At 42.1% G+C, this 16579-nt stretch overlaps 1 protein-coding gene and 2 long non-coding RNA genes across 4 annotated transcripts; 1 reads left to right on the top strand and 2 right to left on the bottom strand.

Annotated features, from left to right (window-relative positions):
* Positions 1–3178: 3178 nt before the first annotated feature.
* Positions 3179–8359, bottom strand: LOC136771819 (uncharacterized). The gene is made up of 5 exons (XM_066724346.1): positions 8172–8359; positions 6608–6660; positions 5877–6221; positions 4992–5294; positions 3179–4884 (listed from the first exon to the last, which is right to left on the bottom strand). Exons 2-5 carry the CDS (start codon positions 6645–6647, stop codon positions 4712–4714), a joined length of 861 nt encoding a protein of 286 aa, XP_066580443.1. The 5' UTR covers positions 6648–6660; positions 8172–8359; the 3' UTR covers positions 3179–4711.
* A 613-nt stretch (positions 8360–8972) lies between these two features.
* On the bottom strand, positions 8973–14612 carry LOC136771737 (uncharacterized). Its single transcript, XR_010822367.1, has 3 exons — positions 14362–14612; positions 11708–11850; positions 8973–10685 (listed from the first exon to the last, which is right to left on the bottom strand). It is a non-coding gene; the product is annotated as an uncharacterized LOC136771737 (long non-coding RNA).
* LOC136771738 (uncharacterized) lies at positions 14591–15818 on the top strand. 2 transcript variants are annotated; one of them, XR_010822369.1, is made up of 2 exons: positions 14591–14679; positions 15323–15818. It is a non-coding gene; the product is annotated as an uncharacterized LOC136771738 (long non-coding RNA). The 2 variants fall into 2 exon arrangements; XR_010822368.1 differs by having other exon boundaries at positions 14592–14679; positions 15320–15818.
* The last annotated feature ends 761 nt before the right edge of the window (positions 15819–16579 follow it).

The raw sequence follows: 16579 nt of genomic DNA, 5'->3' as shown, positions 1-16579 counted from the left end.
ATGCTCTTAATGAATACAATGCCCCTCAATTTGCTGGTGGCACTGTGCCAGCCTCTTCTCCAATAAAGACTGTATAATAATAATAATAATAATAATAATAATAATAATAATAATAATAATAATAATATTCTGAAACTTTCTTCGTCCGTGAGCAGTACGTAGTTTTAACACAGATGTATTGCTCTAGCCCGGCTGTTAGGCACTTACAACTGTGGTTATAAACACTACAAGACTTATAAATACTACTCAGGAGCATTGAAGGAGGAGGGGTCACTCTTGGAGCGAGCACACAATTTAGGGTACACAGACAACACAGACAGTGAGCATACACATAGTAAAATAACTCAAATATAATATTCCCTATTCCTACCCACATAACTGGCATCCCCACACAACAACAACAACAACAACACCATAACTTGTAAAATAAGGAAAGGTGCACCCCGGGGGGTGATGGGAAGACAATATGCACATTAGGAACAAGTCAATGCGCAACCGCGCTGAACAGTGTCCAGTGAAGGACAGCACTCGGGGGTTAGGACGTTACAATACATTACATTAGCAGGAATACACCCTCATGGGAAATATGTACTTATGAACTCAATTCATATACTGCAGTCTGCTTTAAGTGTGTGTAAAGCAGATACACAGGGGGAGACAGACGGCGAGAAAGAGAACAAAACTTCATAACAAGCACGCCTGTGCGCAGCAGAGGGCGCTCCAGCCTCAATCGCAATGCGTTCGTGTGATTGTCAAGGGAATCCGGATTCTGGAACACTGAGAACACACACCTGTGTGACGTGTAGGGCGGGCCGGGTGAACACGGGATGAAATGTAAAGCTAAAGTGTAGTGTGGTAAAAGTATGGTAAAGTGCATTGTGGTGTAGTGCGGTAAAACGCAGTATGCTGCCTCGCTGCTAAATCACCTGTCCCGGAGTTTTATTAGGCTGTACGTGTTCTCTTGCAGGATGGTGAGGAGGATTGTTTTGTATTATTATTATTATTATTATTATTATTATTATTATTATTACTAATATTTGTATTATTAGGAAACAGTAACGCCAGTTCCCCGACTCCCAGGACGAACATGACTCCGTCTCCTGCTGCTCCCTCTCCCGCCCCTCCGCGCTGCCTCCTGCCGCTCTGGGTGACCCCCGTCTCGGCTGTGCTCTCCGCGCTGCTCGCCTCCTCCTGCGTCTACGGCCTCGTTCGCAGAGCAGGCAAGCGAGGCTTTTTAAACACGTCTGAGAGCTGTTACACACACACGTACTATGTAAGCGCCGGTGTGTGAAAAATGCACCATTTATTGTTGATGTTCTGCACATTTATTATGATGTTGTTTTGTATAAATACCCTTCAATTAGTTATGTGTTGACTACGAATCATTCCATAACCTATTGTTTAATTAAAGAATATTTGTTGGATTTTATATATATATATATATATATATATATATATATATATATATATATATTTTTACTTTTCATACAATCAGAAGGTCGAACTTATTTTCTCACTTTTTCAACAATACAAACAGGGTCCAGAGACTCAGGAGACGCTGAAAAGAGAGGCCAGCAGTGCGGAAGAGGCGAAAGAGGAGTGCAGGTACTCAGCCTGAACTAAGATTCCCCCCCTTATTAAATGGGTAATGATGTCCTGTTGGAGTCGGTAGAAGCGTTCAATAGTGTCGAGAGATCCGGGGTCTGCAGAAGACCTGGTAGCTGACCCGCAACTGGCCGCACGTTGCCTGGGGGGCGAATACTGTCATTGGCTGTTCGACAGCGCATACTGCATTCCACCACTTCAGTAGTGTATGCATATTGGACGTAGTATATTAATTCTACTAATGGTAAAAGTAACCGGATGGGCAAAATATGCCGTTTGGTTTTATTGAACGCCATGCATGTCACGAGGGATCACATTATTATTATTTTTGTCATTTAGTTGACGCTCTTATCCAGGGCAACTTACATTGTACCCATACAGCTGGGCATTTCACTGGAGCAATCTAAGTGAAGTACCTGCTCAGGGGTACACCAGCACTGCCCCACCCGGGATTTGAACCCGCAACCGGTCATGAATCCAGAGCTCTAACCAATACTCCACAGTGCTGCCATTATTACACGTGACATGACTCGGGGCTGTCTGTCTTTTCCTGTGTGACAGTGTGAAGACGCTCTGTCTGTGTCTGTCTCCCCTGTGATATTCGTTTGACACCCTGCTGCTGCAGCCCACACCTGTGAGAGGCGATCTGTCCGCTCTTTCTCCAGCTCCATCACCTCTTCCTCCCTCGTGCTGTTAGCAGGCTGTCAGACCACACTTTGCTCCTGTGCAGCTGATCTCTGGGACTCTGCGATCAGAGCTGCAGCGGTGGTAGGCGGAACTCTCAAATTAATCTCTCCACCTCAGTCCCAACACATCTCCCCCTGCAATCTGAGCTGTGGGCAGGTGGCCATAATCAATAGCACTGAAGGAGGGGTGTGTGAAGAGGGGAGTGGAAGTGATGTTGTTGTCTTATTTTAATCAGTTTATTCACCCACAGTGATGTCTGATGAGTTCAACCCAGACTCTCTACTGTTCACTTAAGGGTTTGTTTGTTTTTTTCTCCTTAAATCAGTTTAACTCCCACAGACACCAGACATCGACCCCTGTGCAGGAAAGGTCTCAGCAGATGATAATACGGTCAATCTGAGGGCTAGTTTAGCGGCTGTGTTTCCTAAGCCCTGGTACTGCTGGCATCCCTTTGTTCATTTGACTACTCTTTCATTCACACACATACACACTTGGTAACGATTTGGGTGTCTGAACTCAAAATGTAATAGCCTTCAAGACATCTAGATTCTGATCAGCATTCATGGAGAAACAGATCAAACCTCTAAAAAGCATTTCACAGTTAAACTAGAATTTGATTTTAGACTAGTGAAAAAGTAAATATTACAATTCAATTACAATAAAAACAACATAACTGTAAAATAAAGCATAACAAAACAGAATAATAAGTTTTGTACAGTTTCGTACTATGTTTGTTATGAGCCTGAATACTTCAATTGGAAAATGTTGATTTAGTAGTAGGCTTTTGCTTCAGTGGTTTTGTGAAATCCCCCCCCTCCTCCACCCTGAAAAGGGAGGACGGTGACTAAGGTTGTAGTGCAGTTAATAGAGACACTGCCACCAGGTGTTGAAACTAATATCACTGATTTTCTGATTTATTAAAGCAGACTTTGTATATTACTTAGTTGCCGGTTTTAGTGTGTCGTTCAGTATCTTGTTCTTTCACACCAAACTGTTTATGGAATTTGTTATTTACTTAATGTCTTGTAACAACTAAATAAACAGCAAGAATAATACTTCAAACAGTACTTCAAGCAGCCACTAGATGGACCCAAAGACTTACAAATGAATGCAAACTTCGTAATGATTAATGCTTAATAAAACCCTTAACAATTAAATAATGATTCCAGATCAGCTCCTGAAGATTTAAATGAAATGACCTCTCACAATGACAGTGAGTGTAACAGAGCATATATATATATAACTCTCTCTCTCTCTCTCTCTATATATATATATATATATATAGAGAGAGAGAGAGAGAGAGAGAGAGAGAGAGAGTAGCAATCCTGGGACCTGTAGTGTGCACAGTATGTATGTTCCAGTAGGACAGTTTGTCTGTCTCTCTGTGTGAATGTGTGTGTGTGTATATGTGGGGTTGTTGTTGTGTCGAGTTAGGAAAGGATATGGTTGTGTGTTTGGGGGTTTTGGCATTATGTAGCTCCCCCCATTTCCGGGGTGGTACAGCCAGGGAGTGGTGATTGGGGGTTTGGGGGTCACCCAACTGGGGAGGGTATATTAGAGCATGGTGACATGCTGCTAGCAGAATTGGAGTGGGAGAATTATTGAAAACTGAGTGTTTTTGTGAGCAAATCAGGAAAGAGGGAAAGTCGATTTATTCTGCAATGTTAAACATGTTAGTTTTGATTTTGGAAACTCACGTTTTATTTGTGTTATTTTTGTAATAACTCTGCACCCCACAGTCATATATATATATATATATAAATAATGTTAGTTTCAGATAAAGCATACTTGACACACACACACACACACTGAAATATAATGAAATTATAACTTCTAGACCTCATAGCTACATATACACACACTATTACATCATTCATCTGTTAGTAACATGATTATTGATTATAAAAGCCCCCGAGAGTTACGGAGTCAGTTAGAGGATCTGCAGTGTTGTGCGATTAGTGTGAATGAGCGAGCAGACCAGGGAGACAGTGATGAAGCAGAGCAGATGGGCCAGGGGACTTCCTGCAGCCCCCAGCCAGTGGGTATCACAGACTGGGACCCCATCAATGTCACACAGTCAGCCAGTGAGCTGTGCAGCTGAGTCACTGAAGTCACTGATTGTGTTCCTGGGAGGATGTGAGTTTACACCTACACAGCTCTCTACAGCACAGTACTTCCATAACCACTACTACTACTACAACAATTACTACTACTATTATACTAAAGGGAGGAGTGGAATGTTCCTAGTCTTTAGTAGCTGATGGTTGGAGGGGTGATCTATAAACTCTGCTGCAGTGGAACTCTTCACGACCAGAGCCTAACCCTGCCCAGCACCCCACTCTGGCACTAAGGTCCTCTCACAGCTGTGTCCATCAGTGTGGAGATCTTCAAAACATGGACTGTATTTACTCTCACGCTATTAATCCTCACTGTGAAGGCTCTCCATTTCCCCAGGTCCCTGTGTAACCCTGTCACCTTGCTCACAAAGAGATGAACATTTAGTCTTCATTTTCCACAGCAGTGTAGTGATGGCTATGAAGACCAGGGTGAGGATCACTATCAGAGCGATGGCCCATCCTGCAAGGCCACTCTCTGGAACAGGTTAAGAAAAAGAGACAGAGTTTAGGATCTACGGGGACAGGTTGATTAAGCTCATTTAACAGCAGGGGACATAATGAATGGTGGTCCCACAGCCTCACCTCCCACAGTAACATTAACAGTGACAGACACGGTGCTGATGGTTCGGTTGGTCCCAGACTCCCTCACTGTGTAGTTTCCCTGGTCAGCTGCTGTGAGTGAGCGCAGGGTCAGAGAGCCGCTCTGCACTGACACTCTGTGCTCGTACCCGGGGCCAGGGCGGCTCGCTGCGCCCCTCTCCACAGCGCACACTGAGACAGAGGCTCCCTCTCCTGCAGCAGCAAACAGCACCTCCACTGGCTCTGCAGTGAACAGGCGGAGGGAGAGGGCGGCTCCAGACCACAGGGAGAGGGAGTCACTGTGAGCTGAGAGGGACAGAGACACAGGACAGTGTCAGGATCAGCAGGGGTTCTCACACACAGATAAACACTGACACACACATGCATACAAATACACTACATATCACTCCTGGTCCAGGACTGAACCACTCATTGACTGTGCAAGAGCCCTGGGGCCAAATTAAATAAATACTTTTACCCTCCAGCTAAAATGATATAAAATACCCAACTACACCCCTCAATGTGACAGCAGTCATGTTTATAAGTTAAGAAAAAATAAGCGCCTAATAATAATAATAATAATAATAATGTATTATTGATGATAATAAATTCAGGACAGGTTTGTAGTTTTTGAGTAGTTAGAGTGGGTAAAAATTTTGTTATAATCCCAGTGCCTGTCACTGAAAGTCAGTGCAGACAGAGCAAACATTTTATTTGTTTTACTTTGGCCAGAAACTTGGAGTGATGAGAAGGGGACTACTGGGGTGGTCAATCAAATTTCAGGGGGACATGGCCACTTGCTACACATGCCCCTGGTCACAAGCATCTGATGAGAAAAAATAATAATAAAGAGAGAAATATAAATATAAAGAACAAAGAGAGCTGTACCAGTAACACTGAGGTCCACGGGTCCCAGAAACTGAATGTCTGTGCCTTTGCACTCACAGTAACACTCATAGTGTTCCTGGTCAGAGAAGGAGGTGTGCTGGAAGCTCAGAGAGAAGTCCCCCTGTCTGATCCTCTCCAGGGGAATCTCGGTTCTGTTCTTGAACCCAGGTCCAGGGAACAACTGCCCATAAGTGAACTCATAGACTCCCTGGATATTTGTCTGCCACCTAATATAGAGCTGGTCCTCTGGAGTACCTCTGTAGGCTGATCCATTACAGGGCAAAGTGACAGAGGCCCCCACTGAGACCGACACAGAGACAGGAGTGGAGGGGACTGGGAGACACACTGGAGGGACAAAGAGAGAGAGAGGTTTAAAGAGCAGACAATGCAACTGGACAGCCCACTTCATATCCACACAACACAAAGACAGAAGTAATCTTAAATACACCTCCCTAACTCACCATTACACGTCATATCCATCCATCTTTGAAACCACTTATCGTGGGGAAGCCATCATTAGACAACACACACACGGCAATTTAGAGTAACCAATCAACCCAAACCACACGTCTTTGGACGGTGGGAGGAAACTGGAGTGCCCAGAGAAGTTTGCATGTTCTTCCACGCGGACACGGGCAGCAGCAACGATAATCATCACGCCATGTCATGTATTATTGTAATTAAAGAAACCATCTTAAAATGTTTTTTTCTGTTTTAATGTGGGCCCCTACCTGCCAAGACAATTCCAGACATGAGATTCCATCTGACCATTATAGAGACAGATCTGCAGACAGAAAGATTATGGGGAGTTAATCAGAATAATGGTTAAGAATTGGGGGTACATGTGATGTACATGATGTTCTTTCACAAGCACACAATTTCAATACAGCACAAAATAAAACACATAGGGTCTACTCGCTATAATAATATGGTGATGATAATGCATGGTGTGCTCAAAGACTTCTGGGAGATCTTCGAGGTGGAGAGGAAAGAACTCATGTGTGAACTCTTCATCGGGGGCATAACATCGCAAAATTAAAGAGACGACCTGTCTTGAACCCCTGACATCTCCCTGACAGATGCCACGATGGACAGGAAAAGGGGCACCTCTAGGCCTGGCACAGGTGTGCTGAAGGGGTGCTTTGCCTTCTCCAGGACTGTTAGTGGAGCTGGGCTGGTCAGCAACTGCCCATATGAGTGGACAGGGGTCACAGTCCACGGATGCCATATTCCTGGAGGGACTGCTCTGTATGGACATTGTAGGACAGTTTTTTTGATTGTCGTCTGCCGACCTGTGTACGTTATTCTTTTATTTTGTATTATTTGTTTGTTAACCTTTGCAGGGTGAAAGAGTATGGAGAGGAGGGCACAGCAATGTACCAGGGCTTAAACTGGTTGCCCGGGGAAGTGAGAGGGGTTTAGGAGACTCAGCTGCAGGTGCTGGCTGTGTGTGTAAAGTGTATAGGCCATATAAATTGTGTCTGTGTTGAACATTGAAGATGTACGGGGAGATCGTGAGGGTGGGGTGAGGCTCCCCTCCTCAATAATAATACCAGGGCTCGCGTAGTCCGTTATGGAGGAATGTAGCATGTACTACCGGTGCCATTAATAAACGCTCTGCACAACACGTCACCGTAGCTAATTCCTGTTGTTTACGGAAGTCGCCTTGGAGAAAGAAAAGGCATTTCAAATATAATAATTTGTTTTAAATCCTCAAGAAAAGTTACCAAACAGCATCCCTTCAGTGACCCATAAGCCACACGGATGATTAATAACGGTACATGTGTAATAATAAGTCTCCTCTCCGTCGTCTTCACAGCACAACTGTCTCTCAGGAAATGGTGGACAAAGAGAAACATTCAGGCTGAACTGTTGCGACACGTTTATGTATATTTGCAGTCATTCCTACATTTTACAGATTGTTGTCAATTTTATAATTGTGTTTGTTTGTTTCTTTCATTGTGAGGTTCCTGCAATACGGATCTCTCAGATGATCGCTTTTCTGTACATCGCATTTAACTCGACCGACCCTAAATACAATAATACAAATAATATTTAAAAATATTAGTTTTATTATACTACTAGTACTACTACGGCTTCTGCTAATAATAATAATAATAATAATAATAATAATAATAATAATAATGAATTTAGTTGCTGACAACAGTAACGCATAATATGACAATTGGAATTGGACAAGTGTGGAATATTGTCCGCTTTATGTGACTCATGACCCCCTTAAACACACAGTGTGTAATAAGACAAGGTAAAACAAACAAAAAAGTATTGTCTCACCCAAACAGACAAGGCACATGCAGTGGGAGCTAAATCGAAACTGCGCTCCTGTATCTGGGCAGCAACACTGTCGCACCGCCTGACGGGATACCGTCACAAAGTGATCCACCCCGGCAGTAACAAGCATCCGGAGCTGAGGCCTGGGAATTGGGTTTACCCAGCACGCCACTGGAGACACCTGCTTTTACTGCTCTGCGATTACAAATCAATGAAAACATGGAAGTAGAGATTCAAATACCAATGTATTAATTTTTAAAAATCAGGACATAAAACGCTCAGAGGGATTGGAATTATTAAAATTATTAAAAGGGGCTTAAATAATTAGAAAAGTTAAAAGACTGGATATCCCAATAGATAAATGCCGTGAAGCGCCATGGGAATCCGGCTCACCATTGTGAGATCAGCCAGCCACCACCCAGACCACCCAGACCTACTGCATGTATAGGCACCATTATAGGCGACTATTAATGCCACAATTAAAATAAATACAAAGGAGAATATAAAACATATAAAACATTTTCCTGTATTTATGTCAACATTTAATTATTAATTTATTTCACCTTTATTTATTCCCTTTTACCACTTTGCTATTTAAATTTCTCAGTGCGCATTTACATTTCAAACACTGGCGGTTCTAGGATTTTTCTGTAACAGGGGCCATTAAGGGGCCACATGTTACATTCAGGGGCCAAGTACAGGGTTTATTCAAGCACACAAAATAATTTATTCAGTACAGTGCAAATACACTTCGGCAGTCATTCCTTTTTCAAATGCTCTAATAAAAAATATGAGTCAATAAAGTTCTTAATTATTTTTTTTCATTTATTTATACTGTGCATAAAGGACACAAAGCATAAATCACACAATAAGGTAAAGTGCAGCAGAGCACAGCAAATTCAGAACAGAAAAAAATGTATTTTAACATGTACGTATGTTACCATAACACAGTTTCCAAATACAATTCACAGTGTGGATATATTTACCTAAACATTTGTTTCTTATTTCTCATCTTTTTCACATTGTCAGAAAAACAAATTGCAATTTAAGCCCTTTTTTGATGAGATAAACAATTTTGAACATGCAAAGCAGCATTAACATACTGTAGTAGGAGCAACAACTTGCACCTCCCAGCTTCAAAATCTCTCTCTCTTTATCTTTCTCTCACTCGATTTCTTTCACTTGCTCATTCACACATACACACACCTCAAAAAAGAAGAATTCTCCGATTGCTATGCTTGGAGCTGAAACGCCTGACAAATTAATCCAAATCTAATGACCTGGCCCGTCGGGATTCAACGCTTAGGACACTCAAGTGACTCAAACGGGCATCACCCATGGTTGTCCTCAAGTGGTTTTTAATAAGTGCTAGAGCTGAAAAGCTTCTCTCACAAGAAGCACTGCTTACCGGTATTACTACAGCAATCTTGCAAAGCCTGAAAAGCTCAAGGAACACCTCTCTGAAAGGCTCCAGAAAAGCAACAGAAACAACTCAAGGAGCATGGTCAATCTCTGCATTCCAGTTTTCTCTTTCCTATCCAGCACTCTCTTGATCTGATACATCTCATTTGACAAGTCCTCAACATCTGAGTCAAAAATCTTTGTAAAGGAAAAAAGAGCCTCTTCCTGCAAAAAGGTAACACTTTGTGGGTGAAGTGCTTGAATTCCCTTCATAATTTTGCAGTTGGGTTTAGAGAACCGTCTTTGCAACTCACCAGCCATTGAATCAAGCAGCGGGTAGTACACGTCTCTTAAAGCTTTCCCCATCATCTTTATTGACTCTACGCTCACCAGATGGTCCTTTCATATTTTAATGACAACCAACACGAGGATTTGTGACTCACCAAGAATTGTTTTCAAGTTGGGTAACTGTTCTCCCGCGTACTGGCATAACGTCAGAGAAGAATGTTCTGGTATCGCTCAAGCCAAAGCACTTCTTCTTCTTCCTTTTTTTGGCAATTCCCATCGATTTCGCGCATTAGTTTCAAGCACTGCTTCTTCTCCCAAGTTACATCGACACATTAATGCCACAGTGCTGCCAATTGTTTTGGGGTGGAATTGCATCTGTGATCGTTGTGAAGAATTCTCCGGTTGCTCTTCTCGTCGACGATTGATGGAACGAGGGCCAATCAGGGGCCAATCAGATTTCAGCAGGGGCCAGGGCCCCCGTGGCCCCGCCTCTAGAACCGCTGATTTCAAAGTGTCTCCTGTATTCCTCCTGTATTCTTTTTCAATCTGACACCTGTCAATCACAGCTAGTGGGCGAGATAAAGTGAGCTTATTGTCTAACCCGTCTGATCCTCTACAGCAGGTTCTTGGTTTTGTTGGTTCTGTTCTCGGACCCCTTGGCTGGAGAACATAGCAGAACTCTAAAGACTCGCCGGCTATTTGTCTGTCACTTAATGTAGATCTGGTCCTCAGGAGTCCCTCTGTAGGCTGATCCATTACAGGGCAGAGTGACAGAGTCCCCCACAGAGACCAACACAGAGACAGGAGTGGAGGGGATTGGGAGACACACTGGAAAGAGAGAGAGAGAGAGAGAGAGAGGTTTAAAGAGCAGACAATGCAACTGGACAGCATACTTTATAACCATACAACACAGACAACAAATTGGGAATTGAACCTCTCTAACCCACCATAGGCCATGTAATGTATTATAAGATATCTGAACAGCAGGGTAAGTGCTGAACTGTGACCTCCTAGCTCACCCCGTCAGACACAGAGAAGGTGCTGATGGTGCAGTCAGCGCTGGAGTCCCTCACTGTGTACTGGCCCTGGTCTCTGGGCTCAAATTAGCTGATCTACAATATATAACCTGTATTTTCTTTTAATGAACATCATCTTTGTAACTTGCATGCAGTTGTGGTTAAGTCACCTAAACATTGTGGCTCTACGATGCATTAATGTGGTTTCCTAATATGTAGGGTACTGCAGCCCCACGTAAAACTCATGGTTGCTGTGGTGGACTTGGCTAAGAAACCTTTGAAACCACAGCAGTGTGAAATAATTGAAAATGATTGAAATAAAGTATGAGATGTTGGGTTCTGTAAGGAATCTGCACAATCATTTCTAAAAATATGTTTTTGGTGTTAGTTACAGAATGTTCCAGGGTTCACCTTTTGATGCACCAAAAATATGTATGTATTCAGGTTATACTATCTGAAGCGTGCATGCTGAGCTAATGAATGGTGCAGGCTCCTGATTGGCTGGAGCCTGGATGGTGAGAAATTAAACTCCAGAGAAACAAGAGTACGAGTTGTGCAGGGTAGTGTAGGGTAGAGTCGAGTGAGTAAGAGAGTCTTTTTAAATTTACCCCACCTGGTATACAAGTTTCTCTACTAATCATACACTCTGCAAAATCATTCAATCTAAGCCTTTCTTTAGCAAAACTGCTGCTCGCTTAAATTAATCACACATGGAAGTTAAACACATATGTGCACTAAGAGTAAGAAAGTACTAAATCCTGAAACATGATTCAATAGGAAATAGAATTATAAAGTCTTAAAGTAAGAATGTTCAAACACTACGGTGTTACGTACCTCTCAGTTTGGGCTCTTCGCTTCCCCATGTCACCCCGCTCACTGTGAGATGACCGTTTAGTCTTCATGTTCCACACCTGTACCAGTGTGGCCATGGCTATGGGGACCAGGGTGAGGATCACTCTCAGTGCCATTCGCCCCTCCTGGGAAAGGAAAGGAAAGGAAAGGAAAGGGGAAAAATGAGACAGGAAGACTTTAAGATCTACAGGTATAGTCTGATCAAGATATCTGAACAGCAGGGTAAGTGCTGAACTGTGACCTCCTAGCTCACCCCGTCAGACACAGAGAAGGTGCTGATGGTGCAGTCAGCGCTGGAGTCCCTCACTGTGTACTGGCCCTGGTCTCTGGGCTCAAATTAGGGCCATAAGACATACATTCAAAATAAAAAAATATTGTAAACAAATTGATGTTTGGATCAAAAATAAAAAAAATCGAAAGCAAAATGTATACAATTGTAAACAAAAATAATTTTATCAAAAGCAAAAATTAAATAAATGTAATAATGTTATAGCGAGAGCACTGTCTTTGCTTTCGCTTTTGCTTTTTTTACGAGATTTGGCAATGCTTCATCATGGGGGCGGGGCTTATAGGGGGGCTCCATTGGTCCACTAGGTTTGAGTGACGGGTCTTCCTAATCCATTCAGTGAGCAGTTGATCTGATCTGACAGTCACCACTATGCAACACATTTTTGACTTCACCATTGATTGGACCCATACACCCATATGGGGGGGTGAACTACGTGCACTTCGGAATTTAGCTATAACCAAACCATGATTTAAATGAAAGTTATAAACAATAACTTTCTACATATTATTTTATTGTATACAGCCTTTTTTCACATCTTTGTCAATGGTGCTAGTAATTTTGTAGGTGAGTGTGCATATGTGTATACATATGTATGTGTGTGTGTGTATATATGTATGTGTGTGTTTCTGACCTAAACATAAACTAGGATATCACATGCTCTTAATGAATACAATGCCCCTCAATTTGCTGGTGGCACTGTGCCAGCCTCTTCTCCAATAAAGACTGTATAATAATAATAATAATAATAATAATAATAATAATAATAATAATAATAATATTCTGAAACTTTCTTCGTCCGTGAGCAGTACGTAGTTTTAACACAGATGTATTGCTCTGACCCGGCTGTTAGGCACTTACAACTGTGGTTATAAACACTACAAGACTTATAAATACTACTCAGGAGCATTAAAGGAGGAGGGGTCACTCTAGGAGCGAGCACACAATTTAGGGTACACAGACAACACAGACAGTGAGCATACACATAGTAAAATAACTCAAATATAATATTCCCTATTCCTACCCACATAACTGGCATCCCCACACAACAACAACAACAACAACACCATAACTTGTAAAATAAGGAAAGGTGCACCCCGGGGGGTGATGGGAAGACAATATGCACATTAGGAACAAGTCAATGCGCAACCGCGCTGAACAGTGTCCAGTGAAGGACAGCACTCGGGGGTTAGGACGTTACAATACATTACATTAGCAGGAATACACCCTCATGGGAAATATGTACTTATGAACTCAATTCATATACTGCAGTCTGCTTTAAGTGTGTGTAAAGCAGATACACAGGGGGAGACAGACGGCGAGAAAGAGAACAAAACTTCATAACAAGCACGCCTGTGCGCAGCAGAGGGCGCTCCAGCCTCAATCGCAATGCGTTCGTGTGATTGTCAAGGGAATCCGGATTCTGGAACACTGAGAACACACACCTGTGTGACGTGTAGGGCGGGCCGGGTGAACACGGGATGAAATGTAAAGCTAAAGTGTAGTGTGGTAAAAGTATGGTAAAGTGCATTGTGGTGTAGTGCGGTAAAACGCAGTATCCTGCCTCGCTGCTAAATCACCTGTCCCGGAGTTTTATTAGGCTGTACGTGTTCTCTTGCAGGATGGTGAGGAGGATTGTTTTGTATTATTATTATTATTGAGGTTATGTTTTTTTTACTTCATGATCAGTTGTCTACTATGCAGTCCGCCATCCTACCCGAATGGTTTACTCTTACAGTTTGTATTAATCACAATATTGTGTTGTTGTAAACTGTGGTAACGTTGAACTTGGTGCTATACCAAATAATGATTGATTGATTGATGAATCGATTAATTGGTTGATAGTGATTCGTTATTAAGAACTTATTAAGAGTAAGAACTGCACAGTTTTCATGCAGAATCACTACAGTTTATAATAAAATAATGACGATGATAATAATAATAATAATAATAATAATAATAATAATAATAATAATAATAATAATAATTCTATGCAGTCATTAGATGTAATGTTTGATTGGCATTATGTTCTGAAGGTGAATCTTGCTTGCATGGGGACTGCCCCATTTGAGTGTCTCCTGGGTCTCTGTGACGCAGCTGGTACAGATGTCCAATACAGGGACACATCTGTGGACAGAAACGCTGCGTGTGCAGGCTTTTCATTTCCTGACCTTGACGACTACATGACAGCTGTCAGCGCTGCCTTTCTCCCACAGCAAGACATTGCTGCCCTGTTGCGCGTCGCTGCGCTTTCTGGAGCGCTAAGAGTCCGGGTCCGAGAGAGGTTCTGTTTCAACGACCCGGTCACCCTCCCATGGAAATAATAAGACATGATGGACAAGTCACTCACAGTCGACCAAGTCTCCACGACCGCCAAACCACGTCTTTTTATGTCGTCGTCTTTCGCCCTTTGTCGTCTCTTCGTGTCTTCGGCTTGATCTTCGTTCTTTTCTCTCTTTCCCGCTCCGCCATGTTTTTTATTTGGCAGTTTTTACTTTGTGTCTTTGCGCCTCTCTCACTTCCTTTCGTCCTGTCACTCATTATTGCTGCTTTGCATGCACGCAGGCCGCTCTGCTATCTCTGATCTCTTCTCTGCGCTGCTGAGCACTGAAGATACACCAACATCAAACCACTGCCGCTGATGACGCCACAGAGAGCGAGGGGCGGGGTGAGGATGTCCCTTTGAAAGCAAAATAACTGACATAATTATTGTATTTCATTGCATTTGTCTCTTGAGTCCCGGTAGTGATGTTTAATATGATGTGGATTTGGGAAAGGTTTGGCAACGCTGCTCTGGTGCGCGACACGTCTATCAGCCAGTCCCCTATAAACACGCCGTGTACAGAGAGCGACACAAATGGACACTGTCTCTGCCTTTACTGTGTGTTTTCTTTTCTTACTACTTAGGCTGATTCCCTGATTTTTCCTTGCGAACTCTCACCCTTTCTCCCTCTTTCATAGCTGGCAATAATTGTGCATCATTGTTTTGTTTGTTTTCAGCTGAGCAGTTGACTGTAGCCCTGCTCCTCTAGGTGTATTTCTGTATGCCAATAGTGCTAGAAAAAAATCTTGATTATCTGCATTCGCTTTCCTTAGCAGGTTCTTGATTGTTTCTACAGTTTTCTCTGCTTGTCCATTAGACTGAGGGTAAAAGGGGCTTGAGGTGATCAGCTTAAACCACCACTGATCAGCAAAATCTTTAATATTTTTACTTACATAGGGTGGCCTATTGTCAGAGAGTACAGTATCCGGTATTCCATGTCTTGTGAATGCAGACTTCATTAAGATAACCGTGTTGTTTCCCTCAGTAGGCCCATTTCAGAGAATCCAGAATAAGAATCCACCACCCTCTTTGCAGAGCATCGCAACCCACATTTGTTTTCCTGGGATATGCTTCAACTCATACTGGTATTTCTGTAGTCTCAGTAGGAATCTCTGAATCTCTGTTCCTGCCATAAACATACTGTTGGAATCTTTCACAGCCAAAAACTACAGGCAACATCCCTTTTTTCAATTTAAGCATTCCTTTGCTCTGTGTTAGTGAGTACTCTGGGTGCATTGTCTTGTAGCAAGGCTAATCCTAAATCCTTTTGAGATGCATCCAGTGTTAATTGGCTTGCAGTTGTCAAAATACTTAAACTGGAGGTTTAGTCAAACATGCTTTCATTACACCCTTTTCATGTTCATTTGTCCAGTGCCATTCAGCATTTGCAAATCATAAATGTATGTTGTTACAGCACCAATCCCTTCCATTATTTCAGCCATTTTCTTGTGAAACACTTTGGGTGCAATAAATATTCTCAACGGCAGTCTTTGAAAGTGTAATCTTCTGAAGAGTGTGTTAAAACGTGTGTATTTAGAACTCTGATAGTCTGACCATATTTGCCAGAATCCACTGGAAACATCTAGAATACTAAAGAATTTAACTCCAGCCAAGGTCAGGGTCTCTCAACAATTGCTCTTTAACACTGGATCGCATATACCATGTACAATTTGATCTTTAATTATAGATTCATCTAGGTTTCCAAACTGGTGTTCCTTATGTAGTTAACCTGTTTTTATTATTTTATCTTTTGAAGTCATTATATATATATGTTATATGTTGTGGCTTTCAAAGAGATGTGTTCAAACCTTATTAACTTTTATTGTATCACAGTAGGCCTACTACCCAAGCATTGTGTACCAAACCATCAGACATTATACAGCCTAGTTTGAAATCATTCTAGATCCTGTTTGCCCTTATATGTTGATATGTAGCTGTCTATGTCATATCCTGACAGTGCAACCACGTATTCTACAGTTTTATGTATTATTATCTTCAAAAGGACAATAGACACTTCACAGCAGCACGGGCTGCCAGGCGCTTCCAATAAATCATGCTTGCTGGAATAATTTTGATCTTTTTAATATGTGAGTATCAAAAGAATCAATGAAATTATAGTATTTTTATATTATGTTATAGATTGTTATTGTTATTATTATTATGAAAAACAAACTTTAGTGTAATCTGTGAGCTATATGCAGTGCCCAATTTCTCTCTCTCTATCTCTTTAAATCACGTTTTTACA

This window comes from Amia ocellicauda, chromosome 15 (genome assembly GCF_036373705.1).
Source record: "Amia ocellicauda isolate fAmiCal2 chromosome 15, fAmiCal2.hap1, whole genome shotgun sequence".
Taxonomy (NCBI): domain Eukaryota; kingdom Metazoa; phylum Chordata; class Actinopteri; order Amiiformes; family Amiidae; genus Amia; species Amia ocellicauda.
Note: the sequence above shows the minus strand (reverse complement) of the source record. Positions and strands in the feature narration are given on the sequence as shown.

Excerpts from the sequence above, each read along its gene's own strand:
- LOC136771819 (XM_066724346.1), bottom strand. The coding sequence starts at position 6,647 with ATGGTCAGATGGAATCTCATGTCTGGAATTGTCTTGGCAG. Across the intron at positions 6,222-6,607 it reads GTCTGGAATTGTCTTGGCAG|TGTGTCTCCCAGTCCCCTCC; the intron begins GTAGGGGCCCAC and ends TTGTCCCTCCAG. Across the intron at positions 4,885-4,991 it reads TGTTAATGTTACTGTGGGAG|AGAGTGGCCTTGCAGGATGG; the intron begins GTGAGGCTGTGG and ends AACCTGTTCCAG.